Source organism: Ascaphus truei, chromosome 9 (genome assembly GCF_040206685.1).
Source record: "Ascaphus truei isolate aAscTru1 chromosome 9, aAscTru1.hap1, whole genome shotgun sequence".
In the NCBI taxonomy this organism is placed as follows: Eukaryota; Metazoa; Chordata; class Amphibia; order Anura; family Ascaphidae; genus Ascaphus; species Ascaphus truei.
In genome coordinates this window covers 14,784,607-14,807,391 of record NC_134491.1, presented here as the reverse complement: position 1 = coordinate 14,807,391, position 22,785 = coordinate 14,784,607, and the positions used below count along the sequence as shown (strand labels likewise).

At 46.6% G+C, this 22,785-nt stretch overlaps 1 protein-coding gene across 1 annotated transcript in view; it reads right to left on the bottom strand.

Annotated features, from left to right (window-relative positions):
* Positions 1 to 5,535: 5,535 nt before the first annotated feature.
* LOC142502246 (SH3 domain-containing kinase-binding protein 1-like) overlaps positions 5,536 to 22,785 on the bottom strand; it is a 107,097-nt gene continuing 89,847 nt past the window's right edge. Inside the window, exon 3 of the mRNA XM_075613087.1 lies at positions 5,536 to 5,830. Within this exon, the coding sequence (XP_075469202.1) occupies positions 5,627 to 5,830 (204 nt within the window). The 3' untranslated portion in view covers positions 5,536 to 5,626. The remainder of the gene's footprint in view (positions 5,831 to 22,785) is intronic.

Genomic DNA, 22,785 nt, shown 5'->3' with positions numbered 1-22,785 from the left:
GCAGTAAGGACAGTTACAATGTGGAATATATTACCCATTGAGACTGTAATGGCAGATACAATCAATATCTTCAACAACAAAAAAAGGTTGGACATCGTTTTAGATAGGAAAGGTATACAGGGATATACCAAATAAGTAAACTTGGAAGGATGTTGATCCAGGGAGAAATCCGATTGCCATTATTTGTAGTCAGGAAGGAATTTATGTTTCCCCTTATGAAATATATATTGGATGATATTTCAAAGGAGTTTCTTGTTTGTCTTCCTCTGGATCAAAATACTGTAAATACAAATATAGCATCCAGTATCTGTCGTCCATAGGTTGAACTTGATGAACGTGTCTTTTTTCAACCACATCTACTATGCAACTATGTAATAAATACAATTCTTGCCATATTGTCCAGAAATGCTGCTGCTAGGAACAGAAAATGCGTGGGGATATAGCAGCAGCTTTCTCCTGGGTTCTTGTTCTTTTCTAGATAGCAATAAAAAGTTCCCCCTTTTTATTTTAATTGGCACTCAAAAATGCTTGTAAAACAGACATTCGAAGTAGCAGCATGACAGGATTGGTTTCCAAATATGCACAGACCGTGCGGTTTATTAGATCATATGCAGAGTAGAAAAAGAGGCACTAAGTTTTGGGATGATACAACCTCTCTTTGCCAGGTGGTATCCCCCCCGAAGCTAGTGCTTGTTTTTCTACTCTGCATATGATATATTAAACCCAGCGGTTTGTGCATATTTGGAAACTGATCCTGTCGTGCTGCAACTATAAATTTCTGTTGCATGAGCATTTGAAAGAAGCTGATTGCAGGATGTATCTGAGTATCAAAAATCTGACAGCAGCTGATTGCAGGACCCTGCATTAAGTGGAGACTGCACTGGCAGTGAAGACAGAGTGTCTGTCACACATTGTAGCAGCTAAATGAAGCTACACTATGAGAAGCTAGAGTAGGCAGCATCTGTCCCCTGCTCAGACTCTAAGGCCCGGGCCATAGAGGGGGGGAGCCGTGCTGAACCGCGCGGATGCTGAGGCTCGCCTGCAGAAGCTGTGCGATTCCACGCACATACATGCGAGCCAGCGTCCGCGATCGGAGGTGGGGGGAGACTGAGGGAGGCGGGGCAGTGACGTCGCTGGGCCAATCGCCCGCGACGCACTGACGTCGACGCACTGACGCCGACAGCGCGCTGAAAAACAACTTGGCGCTCGGCTGAAAACGCCAAAGCCTCCGCACGCCTGCGGACGCTTGCGCGAGCCCCCTCTCAAGGTATCCTCATTGAGGATGCAGGGGCTCAGCGCTGAGCGTCCGCACGCCTCAGCACGGCCTGTCCTTGTATGGACTCGGCCTAAGGCCTCGTCCAGGTAGGGAACGGGCGCGCTGGCACTCCGGCACTGCGCCATGCTCGGCCGTGCATTTCCTGGCCAGCTAGGTGTGCGCGCATCTGGGGGCGCGGCCCTGACGTCACAAAGCTGGTTCGCCCTCATTGGGCGAACCATTCACGTGACACTCTTGCGAGCAGCAAAATCAATTTCGCTTGCTCGGCAAGCGGCTGAGCGCCGAGCAGGCGCATCCGCTCGGTCACGCAGGTCGCGTGCATTGTCGCAACGGGTCCAGCGTGAGCGCGCGCCCACTCAGCACCACCCTGGACGAGGCCTAAGGCCATGATTAGAGTTTCGGCATCCGCGACCGAGTGCGTGACCGGTTGCTCGTGTGAAACATGCACCAGGATGGAGTCGATCGGGAGGCATGGCGGATGCGTCACCAGTCTGGTTCGCCCTCATTGGCTGAACCGCTCATGTGACGTGGCCGTGACGCAAAAAAAAACAAATTCAATTGTATTTTCAAAAATCACCCGCGCGGTCGCTCTGCAGCGCTTGCGCGCACTATGGTTGGCCTCATTGAGGAACACACATTAGTACTCGTGGTGCGCGATGTCGAGCGCACGCTGCAACTATAATCGCGGCCTAACTTGTGCTTAAACCACCTATGTATTTGTCACCATAATTGCATTACAAAATATTATGGTATTAAAGTTAAATATGTTTAAAAAAACAAACAAAAAAAAACCCCTAGTAAAGAGTCAAACAGATGTTTAAAGAAGTAGAGAGCAGCCAGGAGCTGGTGGCACCTGTCCCAAGATTATATTTGTCACCTTTTATTAAAGCATCTTTCAATTTGCTAGACTTTTATCAAGGCCAAGATGGCGGAAAATTGACAAGATGCTTTACGTAAAAGTTCGGATAAGAGCTGTGGACAGACGACGCTGCCCCAGACTCCTTCATTGGAGCCTTGTAGAGCCGGGTGATCAAAATGTAACCCTGCCTGACTCAGTGTAGTGGTGTATTGAACATCGACACTGATTTACCTTGTCAGTGTGCTGTCTGTGGTCGGCTGGGCGACGGAAAAGATGGGCGCCAGGAGTTTTTATAGTACAACTTCAATCTTTATTCATGTTCCCAGGATTAGGAACAGTGCAGTCACAATACATGTAGATTGACATAGGTGGACTTCATTTTCATTCATACAGGTACTACTATCACTCTTGATGCTGTCTTCCTTGGGTGCCCACTCTTAACACACATGGGAGGTACAACTTGTTACTTTACCGACTTCATATTGGGGACAGGGCCCCCCCTTCTTAGCAATATCCTTACTGACCCTTTTTCTGTGGCCCCATGCTGAGACCCTGGCCTGTTCTATGCAACGTTACCGTTGCTTTACAATCCCTGCTTTGGAGCTGCCACTTCCTCGGGGAGTACTGAATACTGTGAGTGGGGATCCGAGGATAGGGCTAATCCCCAGACATCCTGGAGGCACTTCTGCATCCCCATTACTTGGACATACTCTTCTGTTCTTGTGACCATACTATTGGATCCTATCTGAAACATAATAAAAGGGAGGTCTAATCTATTCTATACTCTGGGGAACATCTTCCCTACCTCTACTCTCTGAAGCCTCTCTCTGTCTTCCATTCTGGAATGCTCTCCCCCATAATCCTCTGCTCCTGTCCTTTATACCTCCTACGACATAACACGGTGTCACCACTGGGTGGACCATAGCCTCTTCTCTCACTGTTAACTCATTGTTTACTTTAGTAAACAAGACCAAAAGAGGGGGGAAGAATCGAAAAGTCTTTTTAGAAAAAAAAAAAGACAAAAGTTGCCTTCCACGTGTAGTCCTTATCAGCTGCTTTCCCCAGTGGGAGTTACATCAACGGTCCATAATTACTAGGTGGTGCTAAGCCATATACAAAACAAAAAAGCGCTATAAATACACTAAAATAATACAATTGATACAAACGTGACATAGAATCCTGTAGGGGATACAGCTCTCAAAAAAACCTGTCTCCCAGTCCGATTGAATAAGATAGCAAAAAAGGAATGAGGCGCTATAAGGATCCATCAACATGGCCGCCAAGGTAGGACATCTGCCTCTACCAACATGGCCACCGTGGCAGGAAGTCGGACGCATTCCGGATCTGTATAGGACCTCCCAACATGGCCGCCAAGGCAGGACGTCTGCCCCCACAAACATGGCCGCTGTGGCAGGAAGTCAGCCTCAGTCTGGAATGATTGCCTGCACCCTTTATAAGGCCTCATTCTCCTCCACTCCTTGCCTGTGCAAGGTTCTGCTTACCTTGTTCCCTGCTGGAAGTTTTGTCCTGCCTGTCTTGCTCTTTCCCTATCGTTGATGACCTCGGAACTGTGACCCCTACTTCTCTGCCTTATCCAGCCCTAACCCTAGAACAGCGACCACGTTTATCCTGCCTTCTCCTGACCTGGACCGTACTACTCTACTCTTCAGGATTCGGAACCCAGGTACAGGTTGGTCTCTACTCTCCACCTCTGCCTAGCGGGTCTGTCTCCTGAACAGTACACAGCGACGTACAGGAACATAACAGGTGCAAACCCTCTCAGGAAAAAATACTCTGTGTCAAAAACATGTGAATGAAAGTGAGCACACACTTTTTTGCCAAGGTGCCATATGCCTGCTTAGTACATATGGCTCACGATGTCGTACATTAAAGAAATATACATATAAAAACAAACTTGGCACAAAAAATTACAGTACCGACACTAATATCAAAACACAATTTTTGCCTATCATAAAAATATTCCCTTGCTTGGTACAATATACGGGATTGGGTTAAACTGCCTGCCTCTACTCACCTGCCACAGTGAGCTTGAGTCAGAACACTTGGTGTTCATACAACGGAGACAGGGAGAAAACCCCTTTATTGGCAATAACCGTGTTATGTGTTAGTGACAGTACTGATATAGAAAATTGCTTGCCCTGGATTAGTTAACTGCTATAAAAACTAGAGCGTATAATCTCAACTCCATGAGTGGCAGCCGTCCGGTGAGTGAATTAAAATGGTCAGTCAATTGCCATTACATTTGGCAAACTGTCCTGCTCTTAAACTGGAGGGTTGCAGGGATATGTGAAGAATTACTTCATGAAAAGTATGGTTGGTTCATGGAACAGCCTTCCAACAGAGGTGGGAGAAAATAACAGTAAGGGGATTAAAATGAAGCTTGGGATAGACACAAAGCTCACCTTAAGTATGTACTAAAGACAACGACCAGAAACGGTCTGCGGTTACGCGGAGAGTAACTGAGTAGTCTACGAGGGCCAAGTGGTTCTTATCTGCCATCGCATTCTATGTTTCTATGTCACAAATGTAGTAGGTTTGTACCAATTTTGGAGATATGGTTCCAACTCAATCTGGTTGTAACAAGAAAATATCCAAAATTGGGACGCAGGTTGTTCTATGTTTTTTACTTAATTTAGTCATGGTCTGGCATCAACTGGAGAAGACATCAGACAAAAGAAGCCATTTTCGGCTAACACTGGTCCCTATGAGACAGCAAACAGTTGGCTAGCCACTTATCACCTGTATGTCAGCTCCGGACAGATTCTGTTTCACAGTAGACAATCAATAATGATTCTCCATACTTCCCTTGACTGAAAGCTGGTAACTAATTTTGCCATAGAAAGTTACAGGCGCAGTCCCACTTAATATCAAAGTGAACTAGTGGCAGTGGTAGCTTAAACAGATTCAATTTGGTAATGTCGTAAAAAGAAAAAATGACCAGGCATGTACAATCATTTTTTAAAGTATTAATTGCCACGGGATCTCTGCGGAAGTGGGGTCATTGTTTATCTTGTTTCCACAACTGCAATGATAATATAATCAGATCTAAGCAACTCCGTCAGTCACATGAAAAACTTGGGGAGTGGGAGAGACCCTAACATGCAGCAAGATAAACAGACGATACGTTATCTACAAACAACGGCCATGCCTTTTATTTTATTTTTTTGTTACAGTACTTAATCATTTTTTCAGAATTTATTGCACGGACAGATTTCAAGATCATTTCAATATGATGGTTTGATATTGTCACAAAACAAATACCAACAATTATTAATACTTAATCCATTAACCTCTGCTTGCATTATTTCCTTTTGGTTCAAGAAGGGACTAACATCTAACCCAATGGTGCTCAACTCCAGTCCACACCCGTCCACACCCATCCCCCCAACAGGTCAGGGTTTCAGGATATGCCAGCTGTAGCACAGGTGAGGGTCGAAGACTGAGCCACTTATGCTGAAGCTGGGCTATCCTTAAAACCTGACCTGTTGGTGGGGCTTGAGCACCACTAATCTAACCCAGCTGGAATATTGTTTATCTGCAATATTTTCCTTACTTTGTTTTATATGCTGCTCTTCGTAAGTTCCTCCAATTTCAGTCCCAATGTCCTTGATGAAGTTGGAAGGAAACATGCCAGTTTTCCCATTGAGGACTCCTTCCCACCAGCCTTCCTCCACCTACAGAGAAGCAGGGAAAAGATGATCCTTAGTGATAATGATCGTGACTTTATTTCATGTAACGCTTTTATCCCAATGGGACGCAAAGTGCTTCACGGTTACAATATCGTGTTCGGTACGGGGCACAGTTCATCGCATTTTACAGCAATAGTCACTGCCCTTATACTCTATAGAGGTTATTTACTAAAGTCTCCTAGCTGCAGAGCTGGGGCAAAGTCTGTGGACAATAAACGCACCAGATTTATTCAAGGAAAAACTCTCGCTGCTTGTTGCCACTGACTGACCCTGGGTCGTCCCAATGCCTGATTCCATTTTATGTTTGCGAGTGTAAACTTTTATATTTAATTAGATTTGTTATAAAGCTTTTTTTAGCACTATTTCTGTGTCCTCCATTTTCCACATATGGGATTCTCCTCCCCTTGTCTCCCTGCACGACTGCATGCTGGCGAACATCATTGCGGAAACGTGCTTCTGAGGTGGTCACGCCTGATAACCAATCAGCCGTGATCACTCACAGAGAATGTGAGTGATTTATATATCATTTATTCATATCACGTATATATTTAGACGTTTTTGCACAATGTGTGTATATTTTCTTTCTTTTTTTTCAATACCCCCGGATGTCTGTGCGCTCCTGACCCTCTGCTTCTATACCCCCGGATGTGAGTGCGCTCCTGACCCTCTGCCTCTATACCCCCGGATGTGAGTGCGCTCCTGACCCTCTGCCTCTATACCCCTATCTGGACTTGGATCGAGTCCTTCTATGGAGCAGCACCCTTCCTGAGGTCTGTATCCATCATCATTTTTTTCAAATATTTACTTTCACACGGGTGATCACTTGATGTAATATAATATAATATATGTATATTTGCGCTTGTTTTTTGTCTTCAGTAATTAGAATTATATCGATTCAGAGAAGGGCAAATAAAAACATTTCTGTGTAATATTCCCCAATGCAGATAGTTATGTACAGTGCCTTTTTTGTAAAAAAAAAAAAAAAAAAAAAAAAAAAAAAGTGAAGTAGTCAGGGCCACAGAACCCTTTCCCGGGTGGAGTCCTGCCCATTCCCCCCCCCCCCCACTGTGTCTGCAGTATTGCGAGACATCCCACCCCACCTCTCTCCCCCACACCCCCACCTCTCTCTGCCTGTAAAACCTATGTGTATTAACATTCAAATCTATCACTTTTGTCAAATCGTCTGTTTCTACCTATAAGTGAAAAAGTAGGGATTACGAGCACTGCAAAAACATGGTCTAGCTGAAGGCAGAGTGCAATACAAAAAGGGACGAAACGCGTCAGAGGATTTGTCTACGTGTCATTTTTTTAACTTGGCTATTATGCCGTAATAAAGCTTTTTGTATTGCACTCTGCCTTCAGCCAGACCATGTTTTTGCAGTGCTCGTAATCCCTACTTTTTCACTTGTATACTACCGCTGGGACGCACGCACGCGATGGAGCAGAGGTGAACCCTTTCCCTATAGAGCCTACAGGAATCCAAGCAGCAGCATTTCACTTCCTGAAGTCACGGGTTATCGTGAAGTCCACCCAACGAGGGACCGCCGGTTGGAGCCCCGGACAAGTTCACCGGTCAGGTTAGATGGCTTTTACCCGTGTTGGCATGTGTTGCCTTGTGAATTAATATATGCCGGGACTCAACTGCTGATCATTTATGGCTTATATGTAGAGGGACTGGGAACCCTGCTCACTTGATACAGTACGTTCTTGAACTGCACGGCTTACAGGGAGGTTTTTTAGAGCACCCAATTAGGGAATTTTTCCCTTACCTACCTGTTTCTACCTATAGTATATGTGTAACAGGGGAGTAATCCCTGTTCAAGTAATGTGCCTTTAATCTAGCAGTGTGGTGGTTAACTGCTGGTAGTCCATTAATAAACACCACCTGCCTGATTTAGATTGCTTACAAAAGCCTGTCTGTTGAGACAGGAAGTGACTCCTTAGCTCATATCTGGGCTGAACTTGGGAGAGAGAGCAGAGATTGTCTTTGACTCTCACAACAGTCCTGAGCCCTGCCAGAGGAAACAGCAGAGCTGCTTACAAGACACAGGGAAAACTTCTGAACCTGAATGCTGACACACCCTGAGGGAAGGGAGCTGAACCAGAGAAGATTTTCCCTCCAAGGAACAGATAAGACTTTCATTATTAAGAGACTTCTTATATCTGCTTATTTCATGCTATGTGTTTGGGGCTGGGAGAAATGCTTGACTAAGGGAGATGTGAATTAATTGCATAGTGTTTCACTAGAAATACTCCCAAGTGAATAGAAGCTTTGTTCCCCCCCCCCTGTGTTTGGATGGATTTCTTGATGAAAAGGAAAAGGCACAATAAAGCCTTATTATAATTTCACCTTATAAAAGTCTCCAATTGTGTACCTCTGTGAAAGTCCGTCTACAATATGCTTAGACATTATTGAAAGCTTTTTGCAGCGGGGGAGTAGAAAAAGAGGGTGAGGACAGTGCGCGGCAGGAGACGGGAACTGCGGACCATGTCAGTGCAGCAGGGGCAGCACAGGAGGACTGCCGGGGAAGAGCGCGTCACAGTGGTCCGACCCCAAAGTCTTTACTGTTCTATATCATTTGCACAAGGCCAACGCATATTGTCTGGGGCGCAGACCGCGCTCATTAACATAATCACCGTTTTGGAAAACCCTCATTTTCTAAGAAGGCATGTCCAGTGTCATACCTCTTAATATTCAGTGCAGACTGATGATTTCATTTCAAAATAAATCAAAAATCCCATTACAGTGTAAGCAATGTAATCCCAGCATCACCCTGGCAATAACACCTACTGGAGCTTCCACAGTGACGGGCTGCGGTTTGCCCTTTGTAAATATTAATAAAGGCAGCTGCTCTGTAAGAGGGAAAAAAAATAACAAGTACACCCACTGTGTCTTATTTTTACATCATATGTTGTAAAGTAAATGCACAGTTGGTGAGATAATTTTTGCCTGTAGTGCTTATGTTTTTCTTGATTCATATTTACATTGACCGCAGTGGGATTTTGAGTAGAAATCCAGGTGCCACGTACATCAAACAGTCATTTATCCTTATTATACTTTGCTCCTGAGTCCCATGTTATTATCTGACGCAGGTGTCAGAAGGATGATTTATAGTGTGCTTTGTAATCATATGACACGTTACTGTGTTGCAGGCTGTGACAGTACCTTTTACTATACAATTTGTTTTTCATGTTCACAAGTTCCTAAGGCAGGGGTGGGCAACTCCAGTCCCGAACAGCCACCAACAGGTCAGGTAATACTCCTTGAGAAAGGGCAGTCTATGCCAGAAACGCGTGGGAGGAGGTTCCCCTATATTTGTATGTCCTGAGTGTCCTTTTTTATGGAGAGAGGTGGGGGCATGGGGGAGAGAGCTGGGGGAGAGAGAGGTGGGGGAAAGAGGTGGGGAGAGAGAGGTGGGGAGGTGAGGGAGAGAGAGGTGGGGGAGTGAGGGAGAGAGGGAGGTGGGGGCGTGAGGGAGAGAGGGAGGTGGGGGCGTGAGGGAGAGAGAGGTGGGGGCTTGAGGGAGAGAGAGAGAGAGGTGGGGGCGTGAGGGGGACAGAGGTGGGGGCGTGGGGGAAAGAGAGATGGGGGACAGGGGGAGTAAGAGAGGGAGGAAGGGAGAAATGGGGGTCTGAGACATATGGGGGGACCCAGTGGAGACTCAAGTCCTGTCTGCAGCCCTGTCTGTTCATTTATTCAAACACACTGCAAAAGCATCTGTTATACTAAAATATTACTGGGATAGGGAAAAGTCACAAAGGTAGCAATCGAACCCCTAAAATTATACATCACAATATATTGTACTGTATTTGTCCCCTTAGCTCCCTTAGCAATGAACCCTTTGCTGCTACTGATCTGCAGAAATTGCTCTGGCGGCAAATGGTAAAGGTGCAGTGCCAGCCACTTGCTCAAAATGTAGTTTTACTTCAAATTGCTTTATATATAACATTAATTCTGCTAGTAGATTTATGTTTCTGTGAAATATGACGTTGGCACATAAATACGGCAGTGCCACATAATTTCAGATTTCCGAATAATATTGTCAGTCATTGTAAATTATTTCAGAACAATGATCATATTAATAAAAAATAATATAGCATAATCCTTTCAAATATTGAGTCTAAAATAATAGTGTAAATTGTTTTGCCCCTTGCTCTGCAGGATTGTGCTATGCTGCAAACAAGGACGAACCAATCTTTTTAATGCAACCACTGGTTCTCTGGAGCAACATGAAGTTACTGGACATTAATATAATAATACTGTAGTTGGTATCAATTTTATTGCGTCTTTGCAGTTACTTTTCAATTAAATGTATGTATGTTTTATGACACTAGTAAGTATATTACATTTTAAACAAATCAGCCACTGTGGCAGAGATTGAGTTTGACAACACAAGTCAACAGAATCCAGGGCTTCAGGTCAAGTTGCGTATCCCCATCGCAGGCCCATGGATGGCCAAAGATTACAAATAGGCCACCAGGCCTGGATTACAAATAGGCCACCAGGCCTGGATTACAAATAGGCCACCAGGCCTGGATTACAAATAGGACCTAGAGCCTGAGTTGTTGATTTAGGGATTTTTTATAAATATTTTTTGGGCCATCGGGCCTTGGATTAATTGTATGGGGTTTTTTTATTTTTGTTTTTTGGTGACCATCGGGTTTTGGATTAATTTTGTGTTTTTTATGGTTGGTCGACAGACCATTTTTGGGATTGGTTCCTGGGGGCTATCGGCTCTGAAGAGGAGGATGGCCTTCATCCGTGATGGGGTAAATTACCACATTTTCTTACAGCTTCCCATTGAATGGTTATCTAGGCTCCCATTGAAAGGGCCTAGGCCGCCACAGTCACAATAAATGGATAAGAAAATGAGGGGTGAGGGGGAAAAGGGAAAAGAACTCTCGCTTCAGCTAAATCTACAGATTAATAAATTGGTAACAAAGGTGCAAAAGGGGATAAGGAACAATTATGATAATGGAAGAAAGCACACCCCTTTGAAAGCACTCATTGTATAGTATGAATTGATGATAAATTTAAAATCCAAACTTTAATAGTATTGAAATAAAAAATACTATTAAAGTTTGGATTTTAAACTTATCATCAATTCACACTATACAATGAGTGCTTTCAAAAGGGTGTGCTTTCTTCCATTTTCACAATAAATGGATATACTGTATATTTACAATGTATTTTGCATTATTATTATTTTTTTATTGTGTTAATGGTTTTTTTCTTCATTGCTTTAATATTTTTGAACTTACAGTATACAGCTCAACCCCATTATAACGCGATCGATCCGTTACAACGCGAATCCGCTTATAACACGATGCAAGCATGGCTCCCAATGTTGGTATTTATGAATACTTTACAACACGATTTATTGGTATCTTAAATACTTTATTGTACAATGCATACAATTGTACATTATTTCTAACGCGATCCGCTTATAGTGCGATGTGATTCTTTGGACCCCAAGCACAGCGTTATAAGGGGGTTGAGCTGTAGTTGAAAAAAAAAAAACATATTAGCCATAGTTGGATAATAGGGCTATTGGCCTTTAATCCATAAGGTGAGGGTTGTGTTTCATGGGGATTATGGGGTGTGTGTAGTTGCCCCAGACAGGGTGGCTAGGCTCCTCAGGGGGGTGGCGGTAAAAGTTAACACCTTGTTTTCCTTAGCAGTTGATAAAGCATTGTTGGGCAATGCTTTATTAACAATTTAGGTTGCCAAGGAGGTAGGTAGTGTCATTTTACTAATATTAACCGCTTTGATACCTGTGGTATACCTTGGTAATGTATTTTTTTACCAGAGGGTTGTGTAATAATTTATACTGCATAACGCTATGATAGAAATATTACATCAAGATGTGGTAAATAACGAACGACTTATTACTGATACCATTAATTACCACATCAAGAATCTAAAAATATCACTCCCGGGAAAATGTTACTGTAATCGTGATTTGGGTCATTTTTTTCCTGGGTGTAATATTAACTCAGTTTTAACAGTTTGATTACTTTAGGCCAGTGTGTCTCAAAACACAATTCTATACATGCAGCACAAACAGTAGTAGTGTACAGATGCAGCCACCAGTATTAGAACACTTGTATCTGGGAGATTCTGGGAGATTCTGGGGAAGTCTCACAGTAAAAGCCTCAACATTTCTGTGACATCCTTAATGGCCCATCAGATTAACACAGCGGGGGTTCCCTGCATTCAAACTGAATGGGACTGCAGGGAACCCCCGCTGTGCTAATCCGATGGGCCATTAAGAATCTCACAGAAATGTTGAGGCAATTACTGTGTGACTGCCCCAGAATTTCCAAGGCAAGAGTTCTAATACTGGTGGCTGCATCTGTATCTTTAAAAAGACAAGTGCATTTAAAAAGAAATGGCGTTTTTTTGTTTTTTTAAATGTTTTTTTAGGGGAGATTGCTGCTTTAAACTAGGGGGACCCTTGTAGCTGACCTGCGGCACACAAAAGGCAGAATGAATTGTTGCTGTAATATAAACAATATTTTTACATATATAGAAAAATATCTTCCTATGTTATCCTGAGGATGACTACAATGCACGATACTCATGATCGCAGGAAAATGACTAGGTTCTAGGATATGTTTTTACATAGTGTTGCCTTTCGAATAAAGACTTAAGAAGTATTTTTCAGCATTTTAGTTAACTGGATCACTTATTTTCCCCCGTAGAGAGGGTGCTTATGCATTTTTTTATGGGAGATTTCCTATTTTTATCTTCTGTTAAAAATAAATGCGTATATACAACATTTTTTTTCCATTTCCTCATTTTAATTCAAACAAGGTCTGGAAACTTTAAATACAGTATATTCCATGTCTGAACAATATACGACTTTGATAAATGACACCCTACATGAAATATGACAGAGTGACCAGGTACTGTATGTTAATACTGTAATTTGCAGGCTTTATGCAGCTTGGCATACAGAAGTCACAAATAAAAGTTGATGTTTATGGAATTGGACTGCCGGCTTTGATACAGCATTACATTCAAACCAGGGCTCTGTTGTACACAACCTCGTCTGCTCTCACTCTCTTCAGCTCTTTGCTCTACAAGAAACCTGTCTCTCACAACTCCACTGTGGAGGCTGATGTGTCTTATGGTGGACTCTCTTTCTCTCACACTCCATGCCCCAATGGCTGGGGTAGCGGGGTAGATCCTGCCAATATCAGCTCTGCACTATGCCTTCATGTTTCGTTCTCTTCCTTGGAGGCTCACGCTGTTCAGCTTTTCTATCCTCTCTTTCAACGTGTTGCAGTCCTCTACAGATCACCGAACTCTACAGCCTCAACCTCCTCCTTTATCTCTGACTTTGAATCCTGGCTTTCCTTCTTTCTCTCCTCTGACTGTCCTATCCTTTTACAGGGGGCCTTCAAATGCCATACCTATGATTCCTCAGTCTTCTGGGCATCTCGCCTTCTCTCTCTAATCACCTCCTTTGGCCTCCACCAGTAGACCAATTCCAGCACCCACAATGATGGTCACTATCTAGACTTTGTTTTTACTAAACGGTTCCCTTTCTGATTTCTCTATCTCCTTCCGCTCTCTGACCATCACAGCCTATCATTCACCACCACTCATTCCCCTCCCCCCTCCTACCTGTTCTACCCACTACTCTCAAGACCTTCACTCCATTGACCTCTCTGCTCTGGCATCTACCCTGGATGTTAACCTCACTTCTCTCTCTCCTTCCTCTGAACCCGACAATCTTGTCAACTCTTATAACTCTAGCCACTCCTACTCTCGATCTATATGCCCCTTCTCGGCTCTGGCAGACTCATCCCATTAGCCCACAGCCTTGGCTAAATTCACAAATGCGCTTCCTTCGCACCTGCTCCTCTGAACGCCTTTGTACCCTCCCCCCTGCTTTCAGCTAAACCTCCTTCTTCCACTCTTGACTTATTTTCTCCTGTTACCGAGTTGGAAGTTTCTAAGCTGATTTTCTCTTCTCCCTCTACCACATGCCCTCTCGATCCTATCCCCTCACACCTTATCAGAACTCTTACTTCTGTCTTAATCCCAACTCTCACCCATATCTTTAATTCCGCTCTGGTATTTTCCTCTCCTCTTTTTAAACATGCGGTGATCACACTTATTCTCAAAAACACCCTAGTCTCTAAGTGCCTTACTAACTACCGCCCTGTGTCCCTCCTGCCTTTTGCCTCCAAACTCCTAGAATGTCTCGTGTTTTCCATTATGTACAACTTTCTTAATTCCCATGCCCTCATGGACCCTTTACAATCTGGGTTTTGTTAAGCTCACTCAACAGAGACTGTGCTCACTAAAGTAGCCAATTATCTAGATCAGCAGTGCGCAAACTGGGGGGCGCGCAAATTTCTAGGGGGGGTGTGGGTGGTTACAGAGGCCCGCGCTCTTCCCCACGGCATTTGAATTAAATGTCGGGGGAGGTGTGAGGCCTCTGTAACTCACTTACCTGCTGCTAGCCGGGTCTTCGGTGATGCGTCGCCATGGCAACGTGCATCAAATGATGCAACGGGGTTACGTGACGTTACATGACCCGCAACGTAATTTGACACCGAGCCATTGGGAGAGGGGGGGCGCGAACGCGGCGACTCCTGGGAAGGGTGCCGCAGCTCAAGAAGTTTGCGCGCCCCTGATCTAGATGATGCCAAACCCCATGGTAATTTTTCCCTACTAATCCTGCTCGATCTCTCTGCTGCCTTCGATACTGTCGATCACACACTTCTGCTTCATATTCTAAACTCCCTAGGCATCCAGGTTATCATACCTCTCCCATCGCATAACTTTCAGTCTCTGTTGCCAACATGTCTTCATCTTCTGTTGATCTGCCTGTTGATGTACCTCAGGGCTCTGTTCTGGGACCTCTCCTTTTCTCTCTCTACATACTACCACCTGGTGACCTCATCAACTCTTTTGGCCTTAGTTATCATCTCCATGCAGATGATACGCAGATATATCTATCCACCCCTACCCACAGACCTGCAAGTCAGTCTCAAGTCTCTGATTTCTTCATGGCTATATCCTCGTAAATGACACACCACCGGCTTAAATTTAATATGGCTAAAACTGAGCTCCTCATATCCCCTTTTTCCATTCCTGTAAATGGTTCGACTATCCTGTCGCCAAAGCACATGGTCTAGGAGTGACACTTGACTCCTCCTTTTCTATCTCCATTCACATTCACGGCATGGCTACAACATGTCGCTTCTTCCTCCGTAATATTACCAAGATCCGCTTTTCCTCTGTCAAGCTAAAACTCTAATGCATGCCCTTATCCTCTCCCATCTGGATTATTGTGACATACTACTAACAGGCCTCCCTGCTTCACAACTTTCTCCTTTGCAATCTATCCAAAATTCTTGTAGAATAATTTCACTTTCTCCCAAAACAGTCTCCACTCATGACCTCCTTAAATCACTCTCCTGGCTTCCCATTCAGTTTCGGATCACCCACAAAGTTTTCCTCCTTACCTTTAAGGCTCTCCACTCATCTGCTCCTCCCTACATATCAGCATTGATCTGTTCCTATGCCCCTGCTCGTCTCCTGCGTTCTACCCACAACTGTCTCCTTTCCACCCTTTCACCTCTACTGCTCGCTCTCACCTTAAACCTTTTTTCCCCTCACTACCCGTTAATGTGGAACTCCCTCACAATCAGTATATCAGCACCTTCTCTCCCCACCTATAAGACTAACCTTAAAACTCTAGGTTTCAATAGCCTAGACTCATGACTACTGTCACACACCCACAGTCATCTACTGCACTAATTTCCTCACCTGCTGTCTCGGTACGTTTCCCATCACACCACTTAGATTGTAAGCTCTCCGGGGCAGGGATTTCCTTTCCTATTGTCTGATCTTATTTGTTGCACTTATTGTATAACAATTCCCTGTAAAGTATTGTCTCTCTTGTAAAGCACTAAGTGCAGCTGTGGGCGCTATGTAAATAAAGATATACATACATACCGTACATACAAAACCAGTAATTCCAGTGTCACAGAAATGTGTATGGAGCAGTTCTGAAAATATCCAGTCACACAGATTGTTCATTATTGCAGCTCTGCATATACAGGTCAGTTTTTCTCGACAATTAATGATTACATGTCATTTCTGTAGTGGAATTGTAATATGTATATATATATATATATATATATGTGTGTGTGTGTATTGCTCTCAGTGAGGGAGGAAAACGTTACTCAGTACAGGTGGTCCTAGGTATCCGACGACCGCTTCCGTTGAATGCCTTATCCGCCGCTGGATGCATTATCCAGCGTCGGACCCGCTGATCCGACGGTCACTGCCGCCAATTAACATCGACCTGCAATCCGACGGCCCGTTATCCAATGGCGGTTTGCGGGACGCATTACATCGGATAAGCGAGGACCGGCTGTATTGAATTATGAATTGAGGAGTTTTTCCTTACTTATACCTACTGATGGATTGAAGGAACAGAAAGAATTGAAGGCCTATTTGTGACTGGATATTATTAGAGATAGCTGGGGGAAGGATGAGATTTATAGGTGTCATCTGCACCCCACCGCCACATATATACACGTTGCTGGCTCTTCCGGCAGTATCAGGGTTAACGTTATTAGAGTTTATATTCAAATCATGATTCATTCAGTCTGAATACAGAAGAGTTGTTTATGAAATGCCAAGTATATTCTGTTTCTGACAGCTAGAATTTTGCCCTGCTGTCATGTTGATGTGAGAGAATAGAAAAGTACAATACAGACAAAGGAACATACAGTAGAGGTGATCAACGCCTCCCGGATTTGAATATGGCAAGCTTTCTTTAATACTTTGAGCTACAGTGAGAAAATGGGTTCCTCAAATGCTGAATGCCAGTGAGATGAAAGAGTTGATATTGTGAGAGATGACTAAAGACAGCTTTATACCATGAAAAATACTGTATATTAACTGTGATGATTTTATATTGTGCCAAATGAAATTTGTGTGATTTAAATATACATACATATCTATCTATATATAGATATATCTATATACATACACACATAAATAACTGGCTGTACACAACAATATATCTATCTATATATTTGTCAAACCGTCGTATGTGTCTGTGTCTGTATGTGTCTATATGTGTCTCCCTGTGTCCCTAGAGGAAATCGCATTGGACCTTTGGCCTGTCACTCCGCCTCAGGCCAATGAGAAGGCTCCCTTGGCCCGCCCGCCCCCGCACACCTCTCATTGGCCTGAGGCGGAGTGACGGGCCAAAGGTCACACACACACACACTCACACACACACACACTCACACTCACACACACACACACCCAAGCTCACACCCCGGCGCCGCTACAGTCAGCGGGAGAGCGGAGCGAGCGCCCGGGACACAGCGGGGAGCGGCCACAACACGCTGCCTCCCGCCTCACATCCACGTGGGAGCGGCCGGACGGGTGAGGGAGCGGCCGGACGGGTGAGGGAGCGGCCGGACAGGTGAAGCAGCGGCCAGACGGGTGAGGGAGCGGCCGGACGGGTGAGGCAGCCGCCGGACGGGTGAGGCAGCCGCCGGACGGGTGAGTGATCGAGCAAGCGGACGGGTGAGTGAGCGAGCAGGCGGACGGGTGAGTGAGCGAGCTGGCGGACGGGTGAGGGAGCGGCCGGACGAGTGAGTGAGCGAGCAGGCGGACGGGTGAGGGAGCGGCCGGGACGGGTGAGGTAGCGAACAGGCGGACGGGTGTGTGAGCGGCCCACAACAGGGGGAACGTTTCGGGGGGGGGGGGGGACAGACAGAAGGTTTCGGGGGGGGGGGGGGTGGGACAGACACAAGGTTTCGGGGGGGGGGACAGACGACCGGCAGACACTGGGGGAAGGGGGAGCAAGCGGTCACATGATACATTAATTGTCACTTACTTCCCCCCCTCACCTCCCGCACCCCCCCCACCCCACTTCACTTCCCTTCCTCCCCCCTTCACCCCCCCCCCTTCTCCTCCCCCCCTCCACTTCCCCTCCCCTCCCCTCCACTTCCCCTCCCCCTTCACCTCCTGTCACCCCCCCTTCACCTCCCCCCCTTCACCACCCCCCCTTCACCTCCCCCCCTTCGCCTCCCCCCCTTCACCTCCCCCCCTCCACCTCCCCTCCACCTCCCCCTCACCCCCCCTTCACCTCCCCTCACCCCCCCTTCAACACCCCTCACCCCCCCCTCAACACCCCTCACCCCTCCCCTCACCGCCTCCCCCTCACCTCCCCTCACCCTCCCCTTCACCTCCCTTCACCCCCCCCTTCACCTCCCCTCCACCTCCCCTCACCCCCCCTTCACCTCCCTCCTTCAACGCCTTTCGGCCGCCCTCCCGCCTCTGCCTTTCGCCCACCCGCACTTCTGCCTTTCACCGCCCACCGCTCACACCCCGGCGCCACACAGCCGCCGGACGCACTCAACAGACACCCGCCACACTCGACACACACCCGCCGCCTCTCACCCACCCCACACACTCGACACACACCTGCCGCCTCCTGCCCCTACGCAACAACATCACTGACCAGCTGTCACCCGCACTCGCCACACACCCGCCGCCTCACACCCTAGCAGGACCCCGACCCACAGCCAGCACTCACTACCCACGCGCCACCCGTACTGAACACCCACCCGCCGCCTCACACACGCTCACACCCTAGCAGGACACACACCTCACATTTTTACATCACTTATGTCACCAAAATATACATTGTACTGTGGTGTGTTTACAATAAACCATTTTTATACAACATCGTATTACATTTTCTTCCATCTTTCTTTTCAACATTATTATCCAATCTTTCCAACAAATACTCAACCTACTGTTCCACGATTTATAAATAATACTACCTATTACGCCTCAGGCCAATGAGATGGCTCCCTTGGTCCGCCCGCCCCCCGCACACCTCTCATTGGCCTGAGGCGGAGTGACGGGCCAAAGGTCACACACACACACACACACACACACACACACACACACACACACACACACACACACACACACACCCCCCCCCCCCAGCTCACACCCCGGCGCCGCTACAGTCAGCGGGGGAGCGGAGCGAGCGCCCGGGACACAGCCGGTAGAGCGGCCACAACACGCTGCCTCCCGCCTCACATCCACGTGGGAGCGGCCGGACGGGTGAGGGAGCGGCCGGACGTGTGAGGCAGCGGCCGGACGGGGGAGTGATCGAGCACGCGAACGGGTGAGTGAGCGAGCAGGCGGACGGGTGAGTGAGCGAGCAGGCGGACGGGTGAGGGAGCGAGCGAGCAGGCGGACGGGTGAGGGAGCGGCCGGACGGGTGAGGGAGCGAGCAGGCGGACGGGTGAGTGAGCGGCCCACAACAGGCGGAACGTTTTGGGGGGGGGACAGACGAAAGGTTTCGGGGGGGGGGGACAGACGGAAGGTTTCGGGGGGGGGGGGGGACAGACGCAAGGTTTCGGGGGGGGACAGACGACCGGCAGACACTGGGGGAAGGGGGAGCAAGCGGCCACATGATACATTAATTGTCACTTACCTCCCCCCTCACCTCCCGCACCCCCCCACCCCACTTCCCTTCCTCCCCCCCCTTCCCCTACCCCCCTTCTCCTCCCCCTTTCCCACACTTCCCCTCCCCCTCCCCTCCACCTCCCGTCACCCCCCCCTTCACCTCCTGTCACCCCCCCCTTCACCTCCCGTCACCCCCCTCTTCACCACCCCCCTTCACTCCCCCTCAACACCCCTTCACCCCCCCTCAACACCCCTCACCCCCCTTCACTTCCCCTTCACCTCCCCTTCACCCCCCCCTTCACCTATCCTCAACACCCCTCACCCCCCTTCCCCTCAACCCCCCTTCACCTCCACTCACCACCCCTCCGCCTCCCTCACCGCCTCCCCTCACCCCCCCCTTCACCTCCCCTCCGCCTCCCCTCACCCCCCCTTCACCTCCCCTCCTTCAACGCCTTTCGGCCGCCCTCCCGCCTCTGCCTTTCGCCCACCCGCACTTCTGCCTTTCACCCGCCCACACCCCTGCGCCACACAGCCGCCAGACGCACTCAACAGACACCCGCCACACTCGACACACACCCGCCGCCTCTCACCCACCCCACACACTCGACACACACCTGCCGCCTCCTGCCCCTACGCAACAACATCACTGACCAGCTGTCACCCGCACTCGCCACACACCCGCCGCCTCACACCCTAGCAGGACCCCAACCCACAGCCAGCACTCACTACCCACGCGCCACCCGTAGTGAACACCCACCCGCCGCCTCACACACGCTCACACCCTAGCAGGACACACGCCTCACATTTTTACATTACTTATGTCACCAAAATATACATTGTACTGTGGTGTGTTTACAATAAACCATTTTTATACAACATCGTATTACATTTTCTTCCATCTTTCTTTTCAACATTATTATCCAACCTTTCCAACAAATACTCAACCTATTGTTCCACCATTTATAAATAATACTACCTATTACGCATTTACATCCCGGGCAACGCCGGGTATATCAGCAAGTATCATATATATATATATATATATATATATATATATATATATATATATATATATATATATATATATATATATATATATCATATATATATACAGTGTTCGACAAACCTATACATTTGCACGCCCCGGGCGAGTGGATTTAACATCGTGGCGAGCTCCTATTGGCCTAGGCATCACACGTTTGGTACTAGGTGGCGAGTAGATTTTTTTGTTGGGCGAGTAGATTTTTTGGTGATTTGTCAACCACTGTATATATATATATATATATATATATATATGTATATGTGTGCGTATGCATGTATATATATACAGTGGTTGACAAATCCCCAAAAAATCTACTCGCCACACAAAAAATTCTACTCGCCACCTAGTACCAAACGTGTGCTGCTTGGGCCAATATTTACTCGCCCGGGGGTTAAATCCACTCGCCCGGGGCGAGCAAATGTATAGGTTTGTCGAACACTGTATATATATATACATATATAGTTTGCAACTTTACATGAGTTTAAAACCTATTGGAAATAAAAGCAAAACAGATCGGTCGGTAGAAAGATGTCTGCCCAGACGGGAGCTGGGGATCCAGGGACAACAGATCCTTCCTGTGAGATTACACACACACACACACACACTGTATATATATTCCAACTATAAAATATATAGTCAGTGTGTATGAGTAAAAAAAAGGTTAAATTATAATAAGGTGCGATGAATATATAAAAGTAATGTTAATTATGTACTTTCTCTTATTTCATTTCTTTCTTGTTTTTCTTATGACAATTTAATCAGTTTTTTTTTAATTTTTGATAGAAATATGTATTAAAAATATTTATTCTTTGGCTATTGGGAATTTCTTAAGAACAGATTTACATTTCATAGCACAACTATGGACCTTTTCTGATTTATCAACCAACCATTAAAATGTAAAAATGTGTTAAATTGCTCAGCAGTTTCATACCATTGAAATATGTTGCTAGATGGCAATGGATGTTCTTTTAAATGATGGAAATATTATTGTTCTTCATGCTATGCGGCATTTAAGGAACAGAAAAAAAGACAAAGTTTACACCTCCACATTCATTGAGGCGTTAATAACTGCAACCCACAAAATTATATTGTGCTCACTTTCAAGATCATTTTTTAGACCAGCATCTACTTTGTATTATGGAAACTAGAGGGCAAAATGGCAGATAGAGCTGTACAAAGTGCAATTTACCTAGTGGGTGTGAGATGGGAGAAAGAGGGAACCTGATAATGCAGTGATAGCTAAACTGGCACAGAGTGATGCACCTAATCTGCAGAATGTTTAGTGTCTTGTTGTTGGGGAGCCACAGCCACATTACGTAAACATAGGTTCTTCCAATTCTAATGCAGGCATACCCCGGTTTAAGCACACTCACTTTAAGTACACTCGCGTGCAAGTACATACCACCCAATAGGCAAACAGCAGCTCACGCATGCGCCTGTCAGCACGTCCTGAAAAGCAATACCGTCTCCCTACCTGTACCGAAGCTGTGCGCAAGCGGGGAGACTATAGAGCCTGTTACAAATGCGTTATTTACATCAGTTATGCACGTATATGCATCGTAATACATGCATTGATAAGTGGAAAAAAGGTAGTGCTTCACTTTAAGTACATTTTCGCTTTACATACATGCTCTGGACCCATTGCGTACGTTAATGCGGGGTATGCCTGTAATTGATATGATATTCTATTAATATACTGTATGGTTACCAGACGTACAGACTTTGTTGGACATGTTCTTCTTTTGGGGCATACAAATTGTCTGGCTTTTGCTTTGTAGGACATTTTGTCTCAATTTAAGGGATTCAGTCCAGCATCCGAGATACTGGGAGATGATCATGCAATATGTCACTCCGGCATCACTGTCCCGGGTGGGCAGAGTATCACATCCCCAACACGCAGCCAACTTTATAAAGAGGGCAATAGGTGCACCATGTTAGATAGGAAGAGGCAGTGTTGGTAGGGTGACCATTCGTACCGGTTTTACCGGTACAGTCCCGGTTTTTTGTGGCCTGTCCCGGTTTAAGTCTGTACCGGTTTTTGTCCCGGTTTTTGTCCCTGGTCCCGGTATTGCGGGGCAGCGGCGGTGCAGCGGCCGGTAAGTATTTTCTATGTGTGAATGCTGCCGGGGGGACTGAATGATGGAGAATGCTGGGGGCGGGACTTAGAATGCCGGCCGGCCCGTAGGGGATTGGATGAATGATGATGCCGGGGGCGGGACTTAGAATGCCAGCCGGCCCTCAGGGATTGGTCACAGGCATGTCAGAGGAAGCCGGGCTTCCACTTTGTGAAGTGCACACGTGACTGCCTCCCTTCCCCCGCTCCCGGCTTCCCTGTGTGCGGTGAGTGTCCCCCTTCTGTCCCGGGTCCCAGCCAATAGGAGGTGGTAGCGGTGGTGCGCCTGCCCTTGCCCCCCGGCGCGCGCG